This window comes from Numenius arquata, chromosome W (assembly GCF_964106895.1).
Source record: "Numenius arquata chromosome W, bNumArq3.hap1.1, whole genome shotgun sequence".
In the NCBI taxonomy this organism is placed as follows: domain Eukaryota; kingdom Metazoa; phylum Chordata; class Aves; order Charadriiformes; family Scolopacidae; genus Numenius; species Numenius arquata.
In genome coordinates, this window is record NC_133615.1 from 14,516,125 (window position 1) to 14,538,594 (window position 22,470).

The following is a 22,470-nucleotide window of genomic DNA, read 5'->3' on the forward strand; positions in this document are numbered from 1 at the left end:
TGGTTTTTTTAGCTTTAACATTTGACAGGGCTGTAGTTATCACTGTTTTTATAGCATGCTGATTTTAAAGCACTTGATATCAAATAAACTTATATAGAAATTTGCTTATATATTTAAATATGTTTTGTTAAATGTTTCTATGGAAATTGCTTATTTACTGGAGAGACAAAGTTTGTAATTTTCATGAGGCTTTTTTAGTATGGGATTGTAACTAGAAACTGATACCGTTCTCTCTTCCTATTTCAGACTAGAAGATGAATAATCTTTCCTTTAGTGAACTGTGTTGCCTGTTCTGTTGTCCACCATGCCCAGGGAAAATTGCTTCCAAACTGGCATTTTTACCTCCTGATCCTACGTACACACTAATTTGTGATGAGAGTGGTACTTGCTGGACTCTACATCTTTCAGAGCGAGCAGACTGGCAGTATTCTTCTAGAGAAAAAGATGCCATCGAGTGTTTCATGACTAGAACGAATAAAGGTAACAGGATTGCCTGTATGTTTGTGCGTTGCTCACTTGATGCCAAGTATACTTTGCTCTTCTCACATGGAAATGCTGTTGACCTAGGTCAGATGAGCAGCTTTTATATAGGACTGGGTTCACGAATTAATTGCAACGTATTCTCATATGATTATTCTGGATATGGTGCAAGTTCTGGGAAGCCAACAGAGAAGAATCTGTATGCTGACATTGATGCTGCTTGGGTGGCTCTTAGAACAAGGTAAGATATCTGTGGCCATTTTTATTTTTGTGATAGGTTGACCAGTGTGAGCTGCTTGCTCCCTCCCTCCCCCCAGTAGGATGGGAGAGAGAATTGGAAGAGCAAAAGTGAGGAAAAAAAACTCCTCATGGGTCAAGATAAAAGTTTAATAAGTGAGGGGAGGGGGAATGTAAGTGATGCCAAGGCAATCCCCACCTCCCACAGGCAGACTGATGCCCAACTGGTCTCCAAACAACAGCTACCTTGGAAAGATTAACTTCCAATTTTATTGCTGAGTGTGATGTCATATTCCACAGACTATCTTTTTGGTCAGTTGTCCTGGTTTTGTGCCCTCTTTACCTCTTGCTCACCCCTCAATCTATTTACTGGGGGTGGAGGGGGGCAGCAGCAGCAGAGTGAGAAACTGAGAAGGCCTTGCCATTGCACAAGCACTGTTCAGCTATAGCTAAAACATTGGTGTGTTATCAGCACTGTTTTAGTCCCAAGTCTAAAACACAGCACCATACAAGCTGCTATGAAGAAAGTTAACTCCATCTCAGCCAGACCCGGTACAGTTTTCCAGCATGCTTTCTAAATGGTTGTAATTAATCTGCACTGGCAGTTTAAATAGAAATACTGTATTTTAGGATTAGATTAATGGTTTCATATCAAAGCTGGTTGGTGGTGTTTTATACTGAAGGCATTGTCGATATTTAGCAGAATTATTACATAGTGTTGATGTACTAGAGAAATTGAAATATACACTAATAAATGTCATTCCATTTTGGTCTTGCTTGAATGATTAGAAGATAATCCTTACTTTATCACCATTTGGGATCTCCTCAGTTGGAAATCTCAGAAGAGAAGAAAAAAGTCTATAATAATTGATTGCACAGTAACTGAGCCACTGGTTTGATGTGGGTGAGAGAAAAATGCAAATTGTTTTTTTAGATGCATCTATTGCCTAGTTTTTGTAGGGAGGGGTAGTAGAAAGGGGACCCCAGCAAGACTGCCAAAATTTTGTTGTAGTGTTCTGGTCGCCTTTGTTTCAGAATTCAGACGAACAGCTACAGCCTCTGGTTTTAGAGAAATTAAATGGTAAGTTAAAAGGCCATAGAGGCATTCTCCAATAAATAGAAGAAGCTCAAGCACCAAATAAATACAGTACTGAACACCCACTTCTTAAATTTGAGAGCATTTTTTTCACCATGGCTTGTTCCACTGAAAAGCAAAATTGTTCAAATTCTACAAATGCCCAAACTACAAGAAGATTATTTTTGAAAATACTATGTGACCATAAGAATAGATGGTCACAAAATTACCATCATATTGCATATTTAGCAATAAAAAAGCTGTGAAAACTGAACTTTACTATTGTGCAGCTTATTATAGTTGGATCATCACAATCTGAGTATGCTGTTTAATAATATATTATCAAGCATGTGACTTAATGTAGGGGCATGCATAGAGATTGTGAAAATATTGAGGCCTGATTGTCACAGTGACTTTTGAACTTGTTCCATGTAATTGTAACCATTTCTCTGTTACTTTAGAGAGGATTATCCCTTTTCTGGGTTTTAAGTACACCCGTTGTATTGAATTTTTACTACATTATAACAAGGGATTGATGCTTCCTTTTTAAAGAAGCATGTATTTTAATCATATATTAAACCTCATACAACCACAGGGGACAGGTATTCAGTCTCCGATATTATTCTAAAATGCTTGTTCTGTGTAGTTAGGGTAGTTTTGGCATTTCTCTTGATTATAGTAGAAAGTTGGGATATAACTAGACATCTTTCTGTATACAAAGAGCTACAACTGGTGCATTGGTGACTGTGGTCTGTAGTTGACAGGTTATCTGGAAGATAGCTACTTGGTGAAAGACAGTAACACTGGCTGCAAACTACGTTATGTTTTTGGTCAATGTGGAAAACAATCGATAGTTATACGTATCAGCAAAACAGAAGCAAAGTAGATGATGAAGCTTAATTGCTTGTTTATATCTGTTTACAGTCTCTGTTACATGAACTAATTAGTAATTAACATATTTCTCCCCCGAATAATGTCTGATTGAAAACATTAAAGGAAACGTGATTGCGAGTTGAATTCTCCCCTCTGTATTTCAACAACCCATAGTATATTTTCCCCAATCAAATCAGATTATTGATCAGAATAATATCCCATCTGAATATGCTCTTAATACATTCCATTGGAATATGCCCTTTTCTGAAGAGCCTTTGGGGGGGACGGACTCCTAAATAAATACATGCTCCATATATTTGCTTTTCCCTTTCCAGTTCAGGAATGATTTCACCTCGAGCACATCTATTGCCTGCATTTGTTGTTGTATCAAAAACTTCTTTAGAAATATGTAATAGGGTGTTATAAAGCTTGGATTGTTCTGCCTAATTTGTGGATTTTGCAAGCACAAACTTAAGGTTTTTTTCATTAATTAAAACGTGGTTGGGACTACTAGTTTCCTCTGTGCTACTTCTGGCAACTTTCCAACTTGTAGACCTGGTTTTGTCTTTGTATCTGAATATTGAATGGAGAGGGGACAAATCTAGTACATGATTTTGGGTATACTGGCTCCTATAGTTTGGAGTACATGGTATTCTATTGAGCCCTGAAACAGCTGTATTTAAATATTTGATTAATATGTGGGCTGAAATACAGCCTTTGAGCATTTGCTGCAATATTAATTCTTTTTTTTTTCTAGCATAGCCTGTTTTGTCAGTATTACAATGATTACACAATCAACATTTATGATGTCAGTGTTCTGCAAAAACAAATCTCTGGATTGTTTGTTGGATGGACATAAATATAGCTGTAACTCCTTTGAAATTCGTGTTACTGGGATGAGAGAAGAGAAGGGATCCTAGGCTTTCAAACCATGTCTCCCAGGTTATGTGATGGGACAAAGAAAGGAACAGAGAAATTATTGCTGTGGGAGGTTGATCACAGCCATCCACGGCCCTCTACATTCCCTTTTGTGAAAAATGGGATCATAGGACCCAGCATTAAAAGGTGTTTCTGGGGCAATTGAAATACTGATGTGGATTTCATTTTACAGTTAACACAGCTGCTTGCGTTTTATGTGGTGTTTTGGAAGGACAATCCTGATGGCCTTTTGTAAATTGGCACAACTTTCCAGTGGGGACTAGAGACCTGAGATGAAATAGTCTGTGAACTAATATTCAGGGGGATGGCGAGGGTAGTACAACACTGTTTGTGTTTTGTTTTTTAAAAAAAAAGTGGCTCTAGTAACAGTATGTGAATATTGTCATTCGTGTACATGGATGTAGAAAGCTGGTTTGGCGTCCAAATGTTTTCTGAATATATAGAGGCAAAACATCTCATCTTTTCACAACCTTGAGTGCAAAGGGCACATGAGTGTAAATACACACACCCCATGTGATTCTTGCAAGTTAAATAGCAGCCCTTGTGCTGGAGGCTGCTTCAGTTTGTGAGGCAGCAGAGCAGAAAAGGAAAAAGGAAGATGCAGCTTCTGCGTTATCCTCATTTTTCACCTGCTTTGAGTGTTTTAATAGGGATCGGTACTTAGCTATGTGGATGCTGACTCTGGAAGATGACAAGGTAATTCATTGTCATGTTTGGGAAAGGTGCACAGTGCTCCCATATTCACGGGTGTGGGACTATATAAAAGCTGTAAGTGAGGCTGCATCTTTTGACTGTCATAGCTACGAAATGTTGAAATGCCAGTAGTCATTCTGGGATATACCCATCTTCTGCTGCCCTAGTCTGTGAAGGCCTTTGACATCCTAGCAAGGAAGATGATGTTTAATCAGCCCCAGGCAAATGCAGGGTGAGGGGTGCTCAAACAGATACCTGAAAGCTTGCCAGAGTTGCCTTATGACCTAGATCTAACTTCAGGAAGCCAAACAGCCTTGTCACTGTTGCTTACTGTGGGCCATGCCTGGGTCCTCTTACCTGATTCACAGGTCTCCTATTTGCCAGATAGTCTAGCTTGATGCTTGCTAGCCAACAGATGTGTGCATTCATGTGCTTGTCTGACAAGCACTCCACACGTGCAGGTCCCCTTGAATACCAACATGGACCCTCTGCCTGTCTGATATCCCTACCTGGACCTGGGGCTTACTACTTGCAGGCTAATCCAGCTTGAAGTTTTCTAGTGAATTGCACGTGGGCACCAGGTTGAGGGAAGATGTCGCGACGGAGGGAAGACAGGGACACTCAATATGAGTGATCAGCAAGCTTCGTTTATTGAACAGTACAGCCGTCTTTTATGCTTCGTTATAATTAGCTAATACATATTCTGCAATACATCTTTCTGATTGGCCTGTCCTCCAAACTTCAACCCCGCCCTTAGTTCCTTCTTTACAGTTACTTTCATCCTCTTTTCCCATGCCTGAGCAGCTGCAATCTCCCTGTTATCATACAACAGTTACAGTCAAGGACAGGGTGTCCTTGCCAGCTCAGCAGTTACGGGGGCTGAATCCGATGTTTCTCAAGTTCTTGCTCGGCCAGCTGGATCATGTCTATGCGACCCTTCTCAGCTAGCCAGTCTCCCACAATTCCCTCGTTTTTATTTTGGGCAAGTAATACCTTTTCGGTGACTTGTTCAACTTTCTTAACTACACATCCCAGTATTGCACGTATTGCTATCAGAATCAGTATAATGATACCAACCCAAAGAAGACCTTCCTTAATTCCATAATTATTTGCGTGGTTACATTAGATTGCTTAACTGCCCAACAAGCAAGCTTCTTTATGTTAGCTAAAGCATGTGCGGTCCCAACAGCGGGGATGATAGAGGCGACTACGTTAGTTGCTGTCCCCCACAACTCCACATTGTCATTACAATCAGAACCTAGGGTAGAAAGAGATCGACTATTTCTAGTATGATATCTGAGGGTATGTATATCTGGAGCAAACAGTGTTAGTTGGCCCAGATAGCAGGGGCCTAGCGTAACATTAAGGCTATTAATTCTGCATGATGCAGTTTCAGACACCTTGTCTTGGTTAGTACAGTTGCCTGTAAAGAACCCTTTCATTACAGTGGCTAGATGCTCAGGGTCTCCTATAGGCGCGCCAAACAAACAGGTTCGAAAGGGATCAGTAGCCGAGGCGAGGGACAGACAAAAGGAGGTCTGCCCTGTTTGGTTGGCCCACGTGACCCACATGTTTTTAGTTGGTTGAACTTCGTGGAGGCTGACGGCAGCGACGCTGCCCGCGTTGCCGTGGGGTCCGTTGGCGAGGAGGCGTAGTAGCAAAACGACGACACAACTCCCCCCAATCCAGGGGACTGACCAGCCACAGGCGGGGGACCTTAATGCCATCCCCGCACACTCTGGTCAAGATTTGTGATTGTTGTTGCCCAAGGATTCTGTTAACCTCCCTGGTGATCTTCCAGCGCACCCTTGCCATGGTCTTTTGCTCCTCGCTTTCATACAATCATGCTCCTTGGAATTCTGCAAGTACCATTCCAGGTCAATTTGCTTTATTGGCACCCATATTGTGCTTGGCGGGGTGCCATCCACCTGTAGGATACGGCACCGACCCTTCCTGATCAGATCTGCTAGCGTGGCAATTTTTTCCTGTATTGTCCGCTGTGGTTGTAGCGGAGGGGCTATCCATTCCAATACGATAGTGGTGGACCCCTGCTTCTCCCCCGTTTTTATTTTTTTGCTGAGTTAAGGCTGCCATAAGATACTGCTCACCACATAAAACAGTCAAGTCAATGGGCAGACCTTCAACGCGCCGATGCGTGGAGCGCGTAGTTACCATAGAAGCTATTTGTTGCAGCGTTTGTCTTTGTTGCTCAGTAAGCTGCACTGGCGTTGCAGGATCCGTTCCGAGGCTTCCGCTTGTGGCTGGCCGGAGAGGAAGGGGTTGTGCGCTGCTGGGTAGGCAGCCGCTTTTTGTGTCGGCGCAGGGCGGCTTTCCCCGCTGGGTCGTCCGTTTCCCGATCCAGCTTGACGACAGGCAGCTTCGTTGTGAGTGTCTGATCGACAGTTCTTGCACCACATGGAGTTGGCATTGCAGTCCCGCCTCGTGTGTCCGGCGACGCCGCAACGGAAGCACTGCAAACGAGGTGGGCCGCGGGCATTTGACCGCCCAGCAGAGGTTTGCAAAGGAGCAAGGGCTGCTAAAACCTGACTCTGCGTAGCCTGCGCGTGTTCCTTTAAACTATTCCCTAGCTCCTTTACTGCCTCAACTAACATTGCCTGTGGCCCCACCGGTACCTGTGCCATTCTTTCTAGTCCTTCCTCAATGGTCCATGTCCCTGGCAATGTAGCCAAGATGTTACGCGTGGCCGGATTACTATTTTGTATAGCACACTGCTTTAGTATAGTGCCTTTGAGATAATCGGGCACCCCGGCCGCCTGTATGGCGTTTGCTACTCGATCGATAAACAAACCAAATAACTTTTTGGCTGATTTATTATCGCATATAACTTCGTCAAGCAATTTATCCCCATATTTACGCCATTCCTTGTGTTCAAAAACCGTATCTGGATTATCAAAGCAACCTCTCGCTACTCCATACGCTAATAACCCAGGCAACTCCCTTTTACAATCTATACCCTGAACGCTCCGCTTTTCTAAAAAGCATTTGAGCAAATCGTACACCGCTTGTCTATTCATACCTTCGTTATCTATACCCTAAATGCTCTGCTTTTCTAAAAAGCATTTGAGCAAATCATACGCCGCTTGTCTATTCATACCTCTGTCAGCGCTGTTGCAGCCTTTGCAAGACCTCGGTGGCGCGTGGCCGGCGGGACCCTCTATAGGCGCTCCCGGGCGCGGGGATCAATCCCTTAATCCCTTTCGCCTCCTGCGCTGCTTTCAGGACCGGTACCCAGGCTCCGTCGACTCGTGGCTCGCAGGTTCAGCCCTCTCTAGGGTCCCTGTTCGGGCGCCATTTGTCGCGACGGAGGGAAGACAGGGTCACTCAATATGAGTGATCAGCAAGCTTCGTTTATTGAACAGTACAGCCGTCTTTTATGCTTCGTTATAATTAGCTAATACATATTCTGCAATACATCTTTCTGATTGGCCTGTCCTCCAAACTTCAACCCCGCCCTTAGTTCCTTCTTTACAGTTACTTTCATCCTCTTTTTCCCATGCCTGAGCAGCTGCAACCTCCCTGTTATCATACAACAATTACAGTCAAGGACAGGGTGTCCTTGCCAGCCCAGCAGTTACGGGGGCTGAATCCGATGTTTCTCAAGTTCTTGCTCGGCCAGCTGGATCATGTCTATGCGACCCTTCTCAGCTAGCCAGTCTCCCACAGGAAGATGCAATTATTTTCCCCTGCTCCCCAACAGCTGGTGCCCAGGTACGTGGGCTTGTGACCCAAAGCTCTGCTCCAGTTGTTGATGCTGAGCCCTGTACTTACTTCATTCACCCTGTTCCCTCCCAGTAGTAACTGGTTCTCAGGACGCATGCCATTCCCACCCCAGTGGCTAGTGGCCAAGACTCTTACCTGTTCCAGTGGCTGGCACTGAGACTTCCACTTGCTCCAGCTGCTGACACTGCAGGCCTAGGGATGCTTACACCCCTGGTCCGACTCAAGTTCCTGACCCCATATCTGTTCACACTGGTCTCACCAGTAGCTTAGTTCTTGCAGCGTACGCATGCATGAGACAGTTAAGAATTAATAACAAGATACAACAGCCTGCAGGGCTTGGTCAGACAAGCATACTGACTGGCCCCTTTTATGTCTGTTCCTCGATGATTTCCTTCCCCTGCACATTTTCTCATCAGTTGGCACCCCCTCAAATATTCCAAATCCTCTTGTTTCTCACTTATCAGTTACAAAATCCAGGTGCCTGGATTTTAATGGCCCATTAATTAGTAACTGGAGACTTTTGGTCTTTGGTACTGTTATCCCTTGTCTGCCAGCTTTGTGTCTCTGTTCTTGTTTATGCCTTGCCCCTTTACTTTACCATTTTGCATTGGAAAGGTCCTTGATTAGATAGCCTCAGTGCAGCAGAGGCTCTCACCTTCCATGTACCCTTACAGGGAAAAGCAGTCTAAAATTATCATGAAGAGAAATGTTGCCAATAAAAAAAATGTACCAGTAACTTTGTAAAGTTTATAAAAGGCCAAACCAGCGTGAGAGAGGCTGAGGTGCAGTTTGTTGATTAGTACATGCATGGCCTATGACCTTGCCTCCCATAAAACATAGTTCCCTTTTTTTTTTTTAGCAGTGTTATATTGCATAGGCCATAGAAGGTTGATCTGAGTTGAAGAAGAGAGATATACTCATAAATCTTATTCATGGCATAGAATGTGTATAGCTAAAGATGTGAAACATGTTCATGCCCTTCATGTTCTGGAATTTGCAGATGTAATCTCATGTGTTATGCGCATGATGACAAAAGGTCCTGAAACCTGCATTTAAAACTTCCTCAGGATGTGATTGTTCCTTGTTCCTGCCTTGTTCCATGTGCCCCAAGTGTTGCTGTCACTTGGCTATGTCTGTGTTACATATTGTAACAAACAATATGAGGCTTCACAAACAGTAGCCTCTCCAGAGCATAAGGCCAAGTTTATTATGATGATTTCAGCTGGTATCTTCTTGTTTAAGGTGACTGAAGTCTTAAAAAAAAACAAAACAAAACAAAAAAATAATCACTTGTTACAGCCAGACATGTATTTGGCAATTTGGTAACAAAATAAATCTGATCAGTAGAGAGAGGGAAAAGGCTGCTACTAAGATAAGTGTTTTGAAAAATATAGCAAAGGTCTTTTGTTACAAAGGGAGAAGCAAAAATTATAAAGGAGTTTCTGCTAGAGCATGTCATGAAGATTGTTGTAAAGGTTACAAATTAAATTTATTTAGTCAAACAATTATTTTTTTTTTTTCCTTTTTCTTCCCCTGCCAGAAGCTGAAAAGATCAGACAGGAACATTCAGGATTGCCTCCATTACAAGAAACCATCTATGTCTAATCAACATATATAGGCTCATAGAAGAGAAAACTAGCTTTATCAGTGGCATTGTGTTAGCTTGGGTGCTGATACTAGGGAGTGGTCTGATGGTACAGTTAAAATGGTATATTGGCTTGCTGCTTCCTTCACCCTACCAGTGGCATGTCCTTTCTTGTCTGATCCCGGAGATGGCCAGGACAAAGGAACAGAAAATTAGTTGATACCATGCTCCCCGAAGAGATTAGTTCAGTTTAGTAAAGTAGTTTGCAAGCCCCAGTGAAAGGGAACAGGTGGTGGAAGATGCAAATAGGAAAGTGGCTTTGTTCTCCTTGGCAATGTATTGGCTTAACAGGAATGTTAACCTGCATCTTTAGTGTACTGCTAGGTCAGAAGTTTGTGAGCTCTCAGATGCTCTATGTAGATGCTAGCAAACTTGTGGTACGTTTAGTTCTACATATATACTGTTCTTGAAGTTCAACATGTTTTTGATGAAGGTAGTCTTTAGGTGCGTAAACATAAAGAATGAGTCGGGTGTTGAAAGGAATTGAAATTTTGGTTGCTATGAGAAAGAAAAATGTTGTGGGAATCCTTTAAACTGCAGAAAATATATGCCTAAATTTTATGCCAGATTCAGTCCAGAGTAACTTGTCCCTGACATTGCTTTCTCTGAGAATATACATCTATGCACAACAGCTTTCAGATTTTTTTTGTTCTAAGGTCCGTTCAGATGACCACAGCCTTAAAAACAAATAAACTAACAAAACACCCCAAAAAATGAAGGTCTGTTTATCCTGGCGTAAGTTACCTAACATTACTTGAGTGGATAGTAGCATTTGTATTGTTATGACCAACATAATGAGTTTTCAAAGATATCAACAGGTTTTGCAGCATATCTTTTCAGCTCTTGTCATCTGATCTTTAACTTGGAGCATAGCTCTTTAACTGTCACTTTTCCTTTCTTCAGGATGTCTTGTAATTCTAAGGCCCTGTTTAAGTTACCAATACTGATGTCACTTTTTTCTTGTGTGGCGGGTTGACCTTGGTTGGCTGCCAGGTGCTCACTAAGCCATTCTATCACTCCTCCATCAACAGGACAGAGGGAGAAAATATAACAAAAAGCTCATGGGTCAAGATAAGGACAGGGAGATCACTCACCAATTACTGTCATAGAATGGTTTAGATTGGAAGGGACCTTAAAGATCATCGAGTTCCAACCCCCCTGCCATGGGCAGGGATACCTCCCACTAGACCAGGTTGCTCAAACCTCCATACACCCTGGTCTTGAACACTTCCAGGGATGGGGCATCCACAACTTCCCCAGGCAACCTGTTCTAGTGCCTCACCACCCTCACGGTAAAGAATTTCTTCCTAATATCTAATCTAAATCTCCCCTCTTCCAATTTAAAACCATTACCCCTTGTCTTATCGCTCCACTCCCTCATGAAGAGTCCCTCCCCATCTTTCCTGTAAGCCCCCTTTAGGTTCCTTAAACCTTCCCTTTAGGAAGGGGGGGGAGCTTAAGAGAGCTGGTTGATATTCAAATACCGCTTTTTCTAAGCTCAGGATCGGTGCATCCCTAAGAGCAAGAAATCAGGCAAGGGAAGCCAGAGACCTGCATGGTTGAGCAGGTAGCTTCTGAAAAAGCTCAAGTGGAAGAAGGAAGTTTACACTGCGTGGAAGGAGGGACTGACCGCTTGGGAAGATGGCAGGAATGCCATCAGAGTATGCAGGGATGAAACGAGGAAAGCCAAGGCCTCCTTGGAATTAAAACTGGCAAGGGATGTCAAAGTCAACAAGAAGGGTTTTTTCAACTATATTGGAGGCAAAAGGACAACTAGAGAAAGTGTGGGCCCACTGTTGAATGAGACGGGTGCCATGGTGATGGAGGATGCAGAGAAGGCGGAGTTGCTAAATGCTTTCTTTGCTACAGTCTTTACTGCTCAGGCCAGCCCTCAGGAGCCACAGAATTTGGAAGAATCAGAGACAGACTTGACAAAGGAAGTCTTTCTCTTGGTGGAGGAAGATCAAGTTAAGTATACTGGATACCCACAAGTCCATGGGTCCTGATGGGCTGCACCCAGGAGGGCTGAGGGAGCTGGCAGAAGTCATTGCTGGGCTGCTCTCCATCATCTTTGAAAGGTCCTGGAGAACAGGCGAGGTGCCTGAGGACTGGAGGAAAGCCAATGTCATCCCAGTCTTCAGAAAGGGCAAGAAGGAGGACCCGGGAAACTACAGTTCGGTCAGCCTCACCTCCATCCCTGGAAAGATGATGGAATGGCTCGTTCTGGGCGTCATCTCAAAGCATATGGAGGAAAAGAAAGCTATCAGAAGTAGTCAACACGGATTCACCAAGGGGAAATCATGTCTGACTAACCTCATAGCCTTCTATGATGGCGTGACTGGTTGGATAGATGAGGGGAGGGCGGTGGACGTTGTCTACCTTGACTTCAGCAAGGCTTTTGACACCGTCTCCCACAGCATCCTCATAGGTAAGCTTAGGAAGTGTGGATTAGAGGAATGGACAGTGAGGTGGATTGAAAACTGGCTGAAAGACAGAGCTCAGAGGGTTGTTATTAGGGGCACAGAATCTAGTTGGAGGTCTGTAACAAGTGGAGTCCCCCGAGGTCAGTACTGGGTCCAGTCCTCTTCAATATATTCATCAATGACCTGGATGAGGGGATGGAGTGTACCCTCAGCAAGGACAGGGAACTGCTGGAGAGGGTACAGCAGAGGGCTACAAAGATTATTAGGGGACTAGAACATCTCTCGTACGAGGAAAGGCTGAGGGACTTGGGTCTTTTTAGTATGGAGAAGAGAAGGCTGAGGGGGGATATGATCAACACCTATAAATACTTAAAGGGTGGGTGTCAAGAGGATGGGGCCAGTCTTTTTTCAGTGGTGCCCAGTGACAGGACAAGAGGTAACGGGCACAAACTTGAACATAAGTTCCATGTAAACATGAGGAGTAACTGCTTTGAGGGTGGCAGAGCGCTGGAATAGGCTGCCCAGAGAGGTGGTGGAGTCTCCTTCTTTGGAGATATTCAAAACCCATCTGGATGCATTCCTGTGCAACCTGCTCTAGGTGGACCTGCTCTGGCGGGGGGGTTGCACTAGATGATCTCCAGAGGTCCCTTTCAACCCCATATCATTCTGTGATCCCTTTGGTCAGCTGTCCCAGCTGTGTCCTCTCCCAGCTTCTTGTGCACCCCCAGCTTGTTTGCTGTCAGGGCAGTGTGAGAAGCAGAAAAGTCCTTGATTCTGTGTAAGCACTGCTGAGCAGTAACTATAACATCCCTGTATTATCAACAACATTTTCATTGCAAATCCAAAACATAGCACCATACAAGCTATTATGAAGACATTTAACTCTATCCCAGCCAAAATCAGTACAAAGAGCCAACAAGGAGAGTTGCTTTGTTGGATCTCATATTTGCCAACAAGGAGGAGTTTGTTGAGGATGTGAAGGTCGAAGGCAGCCTTGGCTGCAGTGACCATGACATGGTGGAGTTCAGGGTTGTGAGGGGAGGGAGCAGGGCAAAAAGCAGGCTCACAACTCTAGGCTTCAGGAGAGCAGACTTTGGCTTTTTCAGGGATCTGCTTGGAAGAGTCCCATGGAATAAAGCCCTGGAGGGAAGACAGGTCCAAGAAAGCTGGTTAATGTTCAAGGATCACGTCCTCCAAGCTCAAGAGCTGTCCATCCCAATGAGCAGAAAGTCAAGCAAAAATGCTGACAGGCCTGCATTGATGAGCAGGGAGCTCCTGGCGAAACTCAAACATGAAAAGGAAGCATATAAAGGGTGGAAGCAGGGACAGGTAAACTGGAAGGAATACAGAGACACTACCTGAGCCTGCTGAGAAGCAGTTAGGAAAGCCAAAGCCCACATAGAGTTGAATCTGAGAAGGGATGTAAAAGGCAACAAGAAAGGCTTCTCTAAGTACATTGGTGACAAAAGGAGGGCTAGGGAACATGTGACCTCTCTGCTGAATGACGCAGGAGACCTGGATACACAGGACATGGAGAAGGCTGAGGTACTGAAAGCCGCCTTTGCCTCAGTCTTTTACAAGTAAGACTGGCCTTCAGGAATCCCAGGCCTCAGAGACCAGTGGGAAAGGTTGGAGCAAGGAAGATGTACCCTTGGTGGAAGACAACCCGATTAAGGAACACTTAAGTAAATTGTACATGCATAAGTGCATGAGCCCTGATGGGATGCATGCATGAGTGATGAGGAAGCTGGCAGATGTCATTGCAAGGCTGCTCTCAATAAACTTTGAACGATCATGGCGATTGGGAGAGGTATCTCAGGATTGGAGGAAAGGAAACGTCACCTCCATCTTCGAGAAGGGCAAGAAGGTGATGGAGCAGCTAATCCTGGAAACCATTTCCAGGCATATGAAAGACAAGGAAGTCATCAGGAGTAGTCAGCATGGATTCACTAAAGGGAGGTCATGCTTGACCAACTTGATAACCTTCTGTGTTGAAATGAATGGCTTGGTAGATGAGGGGACAGCAGTGGATAATGTTTACCTAGCGTTCAGGAAGGCTTTTGACACTGTCTCTCCGAAGATCCTCATAGACAAGCTGTTGAAATATGGGCTGGATGAATAAAATGACTGGGCCCAGAGGGTGGTGATCAGTGGCACGAAGTCTAGTTGGAGGCCAGTGACTAGTGGTATACCCCAGCAGTCTATACTGGGTCCAGTCGTGTTCAACATCTTCATTGATGATCTGGATGGTGGGGCAGAGTGTACCCTCAGCAAGTTTGATGATGATACAGAACTGGGAGGAGTGGCTGTTAAGCCAGAGGGTTGTGCTGCCATCCAGAAGGACCTCGACAGGCTCGAGAAACGGGCTGACAGGAACCTGATGAAGTTCAACAAGGGGAAGTGCCAAGTCCTGCATGTGGGGAGGAATAACCCCATTCACCAGCATATGCTGCAGGCTGACCAGCTGGAAAGCAGCTTGGCCGAAAAGGACCTGGGGGTCCTGGTGGGCACCAGGTTGAACATGAGCCAGCAATGCGCCCTTGTGGCAAAGAAGGCTAATGGTATCCTGGGCTGCATTAGGAGATGTATTGCCAGCAGTTTGAGGGAGGTGATCCTTTCCTTTTATTCACTGCTGGTGAGGCACAAGAGGGACATGGACATACTGGAGATAGTCCAATGAAGGTCACTTTGTGGACAAAGGGCCACAAAGATGATGAAGGGACTGGAGCATCTTTTCTATGAGGAAAGGCTGAGAGAGCTGGGACTGATTAGCCTAGAAAAGAAAAGGCTCAGTGGGAATCTTATTAATGTATATAAATATCTGAAGGGATGGTATAAAGGCAGAGCCTCTTTTCAGGCTCTTTTCAGTGGTGTCCAGTGACAGGACAAGAAGCAACGAGCACAATCTGAAACACGGGAGGTTCTGCCTGAACTTTTTTACTGTGAGGATAACTGAACAGAATCACAGAATTTTCTTGGTTGGAAGGGACCTTTGAGATCATCGAGTCCAACCAACAAAAAAAAAAAAACCCACCCAAAAAAAACCACACCAAAACAAAACAAAGACCCACACACCACACCCACTCACAAACAGACACAAACCAACAATCTCGGGCATTAGAGCATGCCCTGAAGTGCCATGTCTACACATTTCTTAAATACCTCCAGGGATGGCGACTCCACCACCTCCCTGGGCAGGCCGTTCCAGTGCCTGACCACTCTCTCAGTAAAGTAATTCTTCCTAATATCTAATCTAAACCTCCCCTGGTGCAACTTTACACCATTTCTTCTGGTCCTGTCATTATTCGCTTGGGAGAAGAGGCCAACACCCACCTCTCTACACCCTCCTTTCAGGTAGTTGTAGAGGGCATTGAGGTCCCCCCTCAGCCTCCTCTTCTCCAAACTAAACATGCCCAGTTCCCTCAGCCTCTCCTCATATGACTTGTTCTCTAGACCCCTCACCAGCTTGGTGGCTCTCCTCTGGACACGCTCCAGCACTTCAATGTCCTTCCTGTAGTGAGGGGCCCAAAACTGAACACAGTACTCGAGGTGAGGCCTCACCAGTGCTGAGTACAGAGGCACGATCACGTCCCTACTCCCGCTGGCCATGCTATTCCTGATACAGGCCAGGATGCCGTTGGCCTTCTTGGCCACCTGGGCGCACTGCTGGCTCATGTTAAGCCGGCTATCCACCAACACCCCCAGGTCCTTTTCTGCTGGGCAGCTTTCCAGCCACTCTTCCCCAAGCCTGTAGCGTTGCCTGGGGTTGTTGTGACCGAAATGCAGGACCCGGCACTTGGCCTTATTGAACCTCATCCCATTGGCCTTGGCCCATTGATCCAACCTGTCCAGGTCCCTCTGTAGAGCCTTCTGACCCTCAAGCAGATCAACACTCCCACCTAGCTTGGTGTCATCTGCAAACTTACTGAGGGTGCGCTCAATCCCCTTATCTAGGTCATCAATAAAGATATTAAACAAGACTGGCCCCAAATCTGAGCCCTGAGGGACACCACTGGTGACTGGCCACCAACTGGATTTCACCCCATTAAATACAACTCTCTGGGCACGGCCATCCAGCCAGTTTTTTACCCAGTGAAGAGTACACTTGTCTATGCCATGATTCGCCAGCTTCCCCAGGAGAACACTGTGGGGGACAGTGTCAAAGGCCTTACCAAAGTCCAGGTAGACGACATCCATGGCCTTCCCCGCATCAAAAAGGTGGGTCACATTGTCATAGAAAGAACACTGGCACAGTTTGCTCAGGGAGGTGGTGGAGCCTCCATACTTGGAGATATTCAAAAGTCATCTGGACATGGTCTTGGGCAACTGGCTCTAGGTGGCCCTGCTTGAGCAGGGGTGTTGGACCAGATGCTTTCCAGAGGTCTCCTTCCAACCTCAACCATTCTGTGATTCTATGATTTTTTTAAGCTTGAAAGCATTAATTTACTGTATTTGTGTGTTGAAATTTTGAGAAAATCATTATTAATCGGAATGACAAGTTTTAATTGGTTTTTTTTATGCTCTGAGAACTGTTGTGAGGTTGGAGTTTTGCCTGTAGCTGTAGAATGGTGATTGAGCCTTAGTGTTTAAGAAGTCTTAATTTGATTTTAATCCTAGAAACTCTTTATAGGAAACACTGATAGGAATTGAAAATAGCCATGGTATAGATAGATTCTATGAATATAACTGTTGATGCTTCTATATATTTTGTTTCACTCTAGCAGACCTCTATTTGTTATATATATATATATTCATTAGCTGTGAACACTGTTTTTAGCCTCTAGAATGCTTTTGGAGGTTCCTAATGAGCTCAATGAGCTCTGGTAATGTGTTTTGTATTTTAGTAATATTTAAATGTAACTTTGTTGTTCTTGAAATATTTGTAGCTTTCTTTAATTGACTGTTTATTACACACTGATATGTTTTCTAGCTTATTGAAAAGTACTTGTGGATTTTTGGTTTTGCTTGTTTGATGTGTTTCAGTATTTTTATACATGTGAAACATCCTTTTTTTAATATTATGGATTTCAAGGCCTTTAGACTTTATTAATAATTTTGCTGTTTTGTAAAATTCTACAAATTCTTATACTTTCCAGGTGTTATACAGTTATTTAGCCATAGTTATAAAATATTGAATAGTGTTTTTTTAACCTCTCTTTCCCTGGCTGTGGTGGGTTGACCCTGGCTGGACACCAGGTGCCCACCAAAGTTACTATATCACTTCCCCTCCTCAGCTGGACAGAAGAGAGAAAATATAACAAAAGGCTCATGGGTCAAGATAAGGACATGGTGAGATCACTCACCAATTACTGTCATGGGAAAAATGGACTTGACTTGGGGAAATTAGTTTAATTTATTACCAATCAAATCAGAGTAATTAGAAAATAAAAACTAAATCTTAAAACACCTTCCCTCCACCCCTCCCTTCTTCCCAGACTCAACTTCACTCCTGATTTTCTCTACCTCCACCCCCTCAGTGGCACAGGGGGAAGGGGAATGAGGGTTGCAGTCAGTTTATCACACGCTGTCTCTGCCGCTCCTTCCTCCTCAAGGGGAGGACTCCTCACGCTCTTCCCCTGCTCCAGCATGGGGTCCCTCCCACAGGGCACAGTCCTCCATGAACTTCTCTGACATGAGTCCTTCCCACGGGCTGCAGTTCTTCATGAACTGCTCCAGCGTGGGTCCCTTCCATGGGGTGCAGTCTTTCAAGAACAGATTGTTCCAGCATGGGCTCCTCTCTCCATGGGGTCACAGGTCCTGCCAGGAACCTGCTCCAGTGCAGGCTTCCCATGGGGTCACAGCCTCCTTTTGCCACATCCACCTGCTCTGGTGTGGGTGTCCTCCATGGGCTGCAGGTGGATATCTACTCCACCGTTAACCTCCATGGGCTGCAGGGGGACAGCCTGCCTCACCATGGTCTTCACCATGGGCTGCAGGGGAATCTCTGCTCTGGTGCCTGGAGCACCACCACCTCCTCCTCCTCCTCCTCCAGTGACCTTGGTGTCTGCATAGTTGTTGCTCTAACATAGTCTCACTCCTCTCTTTGGCTGTTGCACAGCAGGTTTTTTTCCCCTTCTTAAGTATGTTATTGCAGAGGTGCTACCACTGTCGCTGATTGGCTTGGCCTTGACTAGCAGCAGGTCTGTCTTGGAGCTGGCTGGTATTGGCTCTATCGGACATAGGGGAAGCTTCTAATACCTTCTCACAGAAGCCACCCCTGTAGCCCCCTGCTACCAAAACCTTGCCATGCAAACCCAAGACACTGGCTTTACTGGAGTTGTGCAAAAGGGACCAATTTGAAAACTGCTCTGTGGATGTGTGTTCTCATTCGCTTCTGCTGTCCTGGCTTTTCCAAAAAGGATGCATGCATCTATTGTAAGAGAGGTTGCAGCCTTCCTGTAAGCTTAAAACAGTTTATCTGTCCTTCTAGGAATATAGCCATTTGGTAGACATTAAACTTATCCTAATGCTATGTATTTTAGCAGGGCCTGTTGCAATAGGACAAGGAATAATGGTTTTAAACTAAAAGAGGGTAGATTGAGACTAGATATAATGAAGAAATTTTTTGCAATGGGGGTGGTGAAACACTGGAACAGGTTGCCTAGAGAGGTGGTCGATGCCCCATCCCTGGAAACATTCAAGGTCAGGTTGGACGGGGCTCTGAGCAACCTGATCTAGTTGAAGATGTCCCTTCTCATTGCATGGGGGTTGGACTAGGTGACCTTTAAAGGTCCCTTCCAACCCAAACTATTCTATGTTTCTATTCCTTCATATTTAAGGTACTCCCATTCCCAAATAAATAAAAAAAGGTGCTACAAGTACTGACTGTAGAAGTGTGTCTAAGAGTATTTTGCTAATATAGATTGATTTATGAGTAGTTCTTTTCTGCTGGAAATACTGCCTTTGCCAGCATAACTCCCTGCTTACAGGCTTTTTCAGTACTGCTGTGTTACTTGGGAATCAGATCCTCTTTGTGTCCACAGTAGTGCAGAAAAATATATTAGATCTGACTTGTATAGGTGTCAATCTCATGTTTAGCAACTCAGTTGTCTACCTCAGTTAATTACAGAAAAAGTGAGAGTGGTTCCATCTAAGTATGAGGGGCTTTGACTTTAATTTTCTAGCGCTTACTGGGCTGTCTCAATTGTAGGTTAGGTTAGATATTTCTCTTCCTGCTAGTGTTTCAAAGCAACTGTGATATAAAAGAAGCATCACAGCTGTTACACAGAATCCATAATATTCTGGCTACTGTCTGTATAGGGATCATTTAGGTTCCCATAAATTACTGAGCAGGGTTACCAGCTTTTAGCTTTTACCAAATATCAGAATAATAAAACTGATTAAATTTTTGCATGTTTGACTACTTTCCACTTGATAACCATAGAGAAAGTAAGGCTCTAATCAGTTTTCTGTTGCAGGTCCACTAGTGTTATCAGTAAAGGTATACAACTAGTATAAAACTTGTAACTGCATTCACAAATCCATATTTTAAAAAATAAACCCATATTTCAGTATCATTCAGGGAATAAGGCAAAAGAAGTACTGCAAATAAAAAGTAAATAATTTTCCTTTTATTTTACATCAGAAATGTTATAAAACATATTTGCTTGTTCTACCAGCTCCTGTTCCATAGTTTATCCTCTTCAGGAAATTTTTGTCTAGAGAGGGGCTTTTTTGTCTAGTTGTGTAGAAACCAATCTGTTTAATTTTAAATGACATTTCTGTTAACGTTTTTAATTTTCTAGATACGGAATCCGCCCTGAAAATGTTATTATATATGGCCAAAGTATAGGAACAGTACCATCTGTGGATCTTGCTGCTAGGTATGAAACTGCCGCTGTAATTCTTCATTCTCCACTGACCTCAGGAATGCGAGTAGCTTTTCCTGATACAAAGAAGACCTACTGCTTTGATGCATTCCCGAAGTGAGTTGTGGGATTTTTTGTGCATGCATTTTTTTCTATTACAAAAGTTGTAGAATAGGGAAATGAGTAATATGGCAAATACTCTCAATTTTCTTTAGACAGTTTAAAAACAATAATTGGAGAATAATCAGACAAAAATGAGGAACATTTGAGGGAGTTTACAAAACTTTGTAAATCTTTAGGGTTTTTCATATCATGGATCATTTCAGTGGGCATTTGTGTAAAAGCGATTAGTTTCCATATACATAACCCCTAAATACTAACAAGTAGTTCTCTTGCAGTGAATTGTTACAGCCAAAATTCTTCCAGTTCTGACAGGCTCTTTTTCTATTGAGGAAAAACTCTGAAGGAGTATTTTTATCAATCCAATGACTTTGATTTTTAAAGTGAACATGGTAATGAATACCATTTTAAGATTGATTGCTCTGTCATGCAATCCTAGTAGTTTCCACTAGGGTTTTTCCTTTACGTGTAGTTTTGCATATGCTACTCTAATAGCTTCCAGGGTGTTGATAATATCTAAATTTCTAATGATTTAAACAATTTAAAAAGTTACACATTATACTTTTAATTATGCATTGTGCCTTTAACCATTACAAAAAATTAAATTAAGACTCTCTGGTCCTTCAAGAAGGTTTAATAAAGCTGACTCTGTTCATGGATATAATCTTTTTCTTACAGCATTGACAAAATCTCTAAAATAACATCTCCTGTGTTAATCATCCATGGGACTGAAGATGAAGTAATTGACTTTTCACATGGCCTAACGTTATTTGAGCATTGCCAGAGACCTGTAGAACCACTGTGGGTGGAAGGAGCAGGCCATAATGATGTGGAACTCTATGGACAGTACCTTGAAAGATTAAAACAGTTTGTGTCACATGAACTGGTGAACTTGTAATTTTCTTTGTATATTTACATGCTTTTTCATTCCACTGCAGAATTGCACACCTTGATAAATACATAACATAAAATCTGCAGGTTGTGTTTTGAAACATTGTTGGTTGCTTTCATTAAATGTACAGGTAATGATTTGTCAACATAATTAATGAAGGTTTTAATGCCAGTATTATAAACTGGAATGACATGATCATGCAGTAAAGCTTGGAAGTTCATATCACTCTGAGGGTTTTGGGTTTTTTTAGATGTACAAAAAAATCACAAGGAATACAGTATGAAATATTAATTATATAAAATGAAATGCTGTAAAAGTGTTGCCAAATGTTTTAGCATACGCAAAGCAAATTTATAAATATTTTTGAATATCTCAAAATGTACTGTGACTTAATTTGTTGCACAGGTGTAAAGTAAAAAACAGGCTTTTAAACAGCTGTCCTGTAAAAAGCATCTATCTGGACTTCTGTAAGACCTTTGACATGGTCCCTCACAACATCCTTCTCTCTAAATTGGAGAGATATGGATTTGATGGGTGGATTATTCGGTGGATAAGGAATTGGTTGGATGGTCACATCCAGAGGGTAGTGGTCAATGGCTCAATGTCCAGATGGAGATTGGTGACCAGTGGTGTCCCTCAGGAGGCTATATTGGGACCAGAACTGTTTAATATCTTCATCAAGGACATAAACAGTGGGATCAAGTGCACCCTCAGCAAGTTTGCGGATGACACCAAGCTGAGAGATGTGGCTGGACACGCCTGAGGGATGGGATGCCATCCAGAGGGACCTGGAGAAGCTCAAGAAGTGGGCCTGTGTGAACCTCATGAGGCTCAACAAGGCCAAGTGCGAGGTCCTGCACCTGAGTTGGGGCAACCTGTGGTATCAATACAGGCTGGGGGCTGAAGGGATTGAGAGCAGCCCTGTGGGGAAGTACTTGGGGGTACTGGTGGATGAAAAGCTGGACATGAGCCAGCGATGTGCACTTGCAGACCAGAAAACCAATGGAAGCAGGTCAAGGGAGGTGATTCTGCCCCTCTACTCCACTCTCCTGAGACCCCACCTGGAGTACTGCATCCAGCTCTGGAGCCCTCAGCATAGGAAAGACATGGACCTGTTGGAGTGGGTCCAGAGGAGGGCCACAAAAATGATCAGAGGGCTGTAAAACCTCTCCTGTGAGGACAGGCTGAGAGAGTTGGGGTTGTTCAGCCTGGAGAAGAGAAGGCTCCAGGGAGACCTTATTACAGCTTTTCAGTATTTAAAGGGGGCCTACAGGAGATATGGGGACAAACTTTTTAGCAGGGCCTGTTGCAATAGGACAAGGGGTGATGGTTTTAAACTAAAATAGGGTAGATTCAGACTAGATGTAAGGAAGGAACTTTTTATGATGAGGGTGGTGAAACACTGGCACAGGTTTCCCAGAGAGGTTGTAGATGCCCCATCCCTGGAAACATTCAAGGTCAGGTTGGATGGAGCTCTGAGCAACCTGATCTAATTGAAGATGTCCCTGCTCATTGCAGGGAAGGGGTTGGACTAGATGACTTTT

General features: G+C 43.8%; 1 protein-coding gene across 1 annotated transcript; it reads left to right on the forward strand.

Annotated features, from left to right (window-relative positions):
- The first annotated feature begins 254 nt into the window (after positions 1–254).
- On the forward strand, positions 255–20,932 carry LOC141476636 (alpha/beta hydrolase domain-containing protein 17B-like). The gene is made up of 3 exons (XM_074165417.1): positions 255–721; positions 19,852–20,031; positions 20,713–20,932. Exons 1-3 carry the CDS (start codon positions 255–257, stop codon positions 20,930–20,932), a joined length of 867 nt encoding a protein of 288 aa, XP_074021518.1.
- The last annotated feature ends 1,538 nt before the right edge of the window (positions 20,933–22,470 follow it).

Bases quoted from the DNA above. Each gene is read 5' to 3' on its own strand.
- LOC141476636 (XM_074165417.1), top strand. From the start codon at position 255: ATGAATAATCTTTCCTTTAGTGAACTGTGTTGCCTGTTCTGTTGTCCA. The intron at 722-19,851 runs GTAAGATATCTG...TTAATTTTCTAG, and splicing joins TGGGTGGCTCTTAGAACAAG to ATACGGAATCCGCCCTGAAA. The intron at 20,032-20,712 runs GTGAGTTGTGGG...TTTTTCTTACAG, and splicing joins TGCTTTGATGCATTCCCGAA to CATTGACAAAATCTCTAAAA.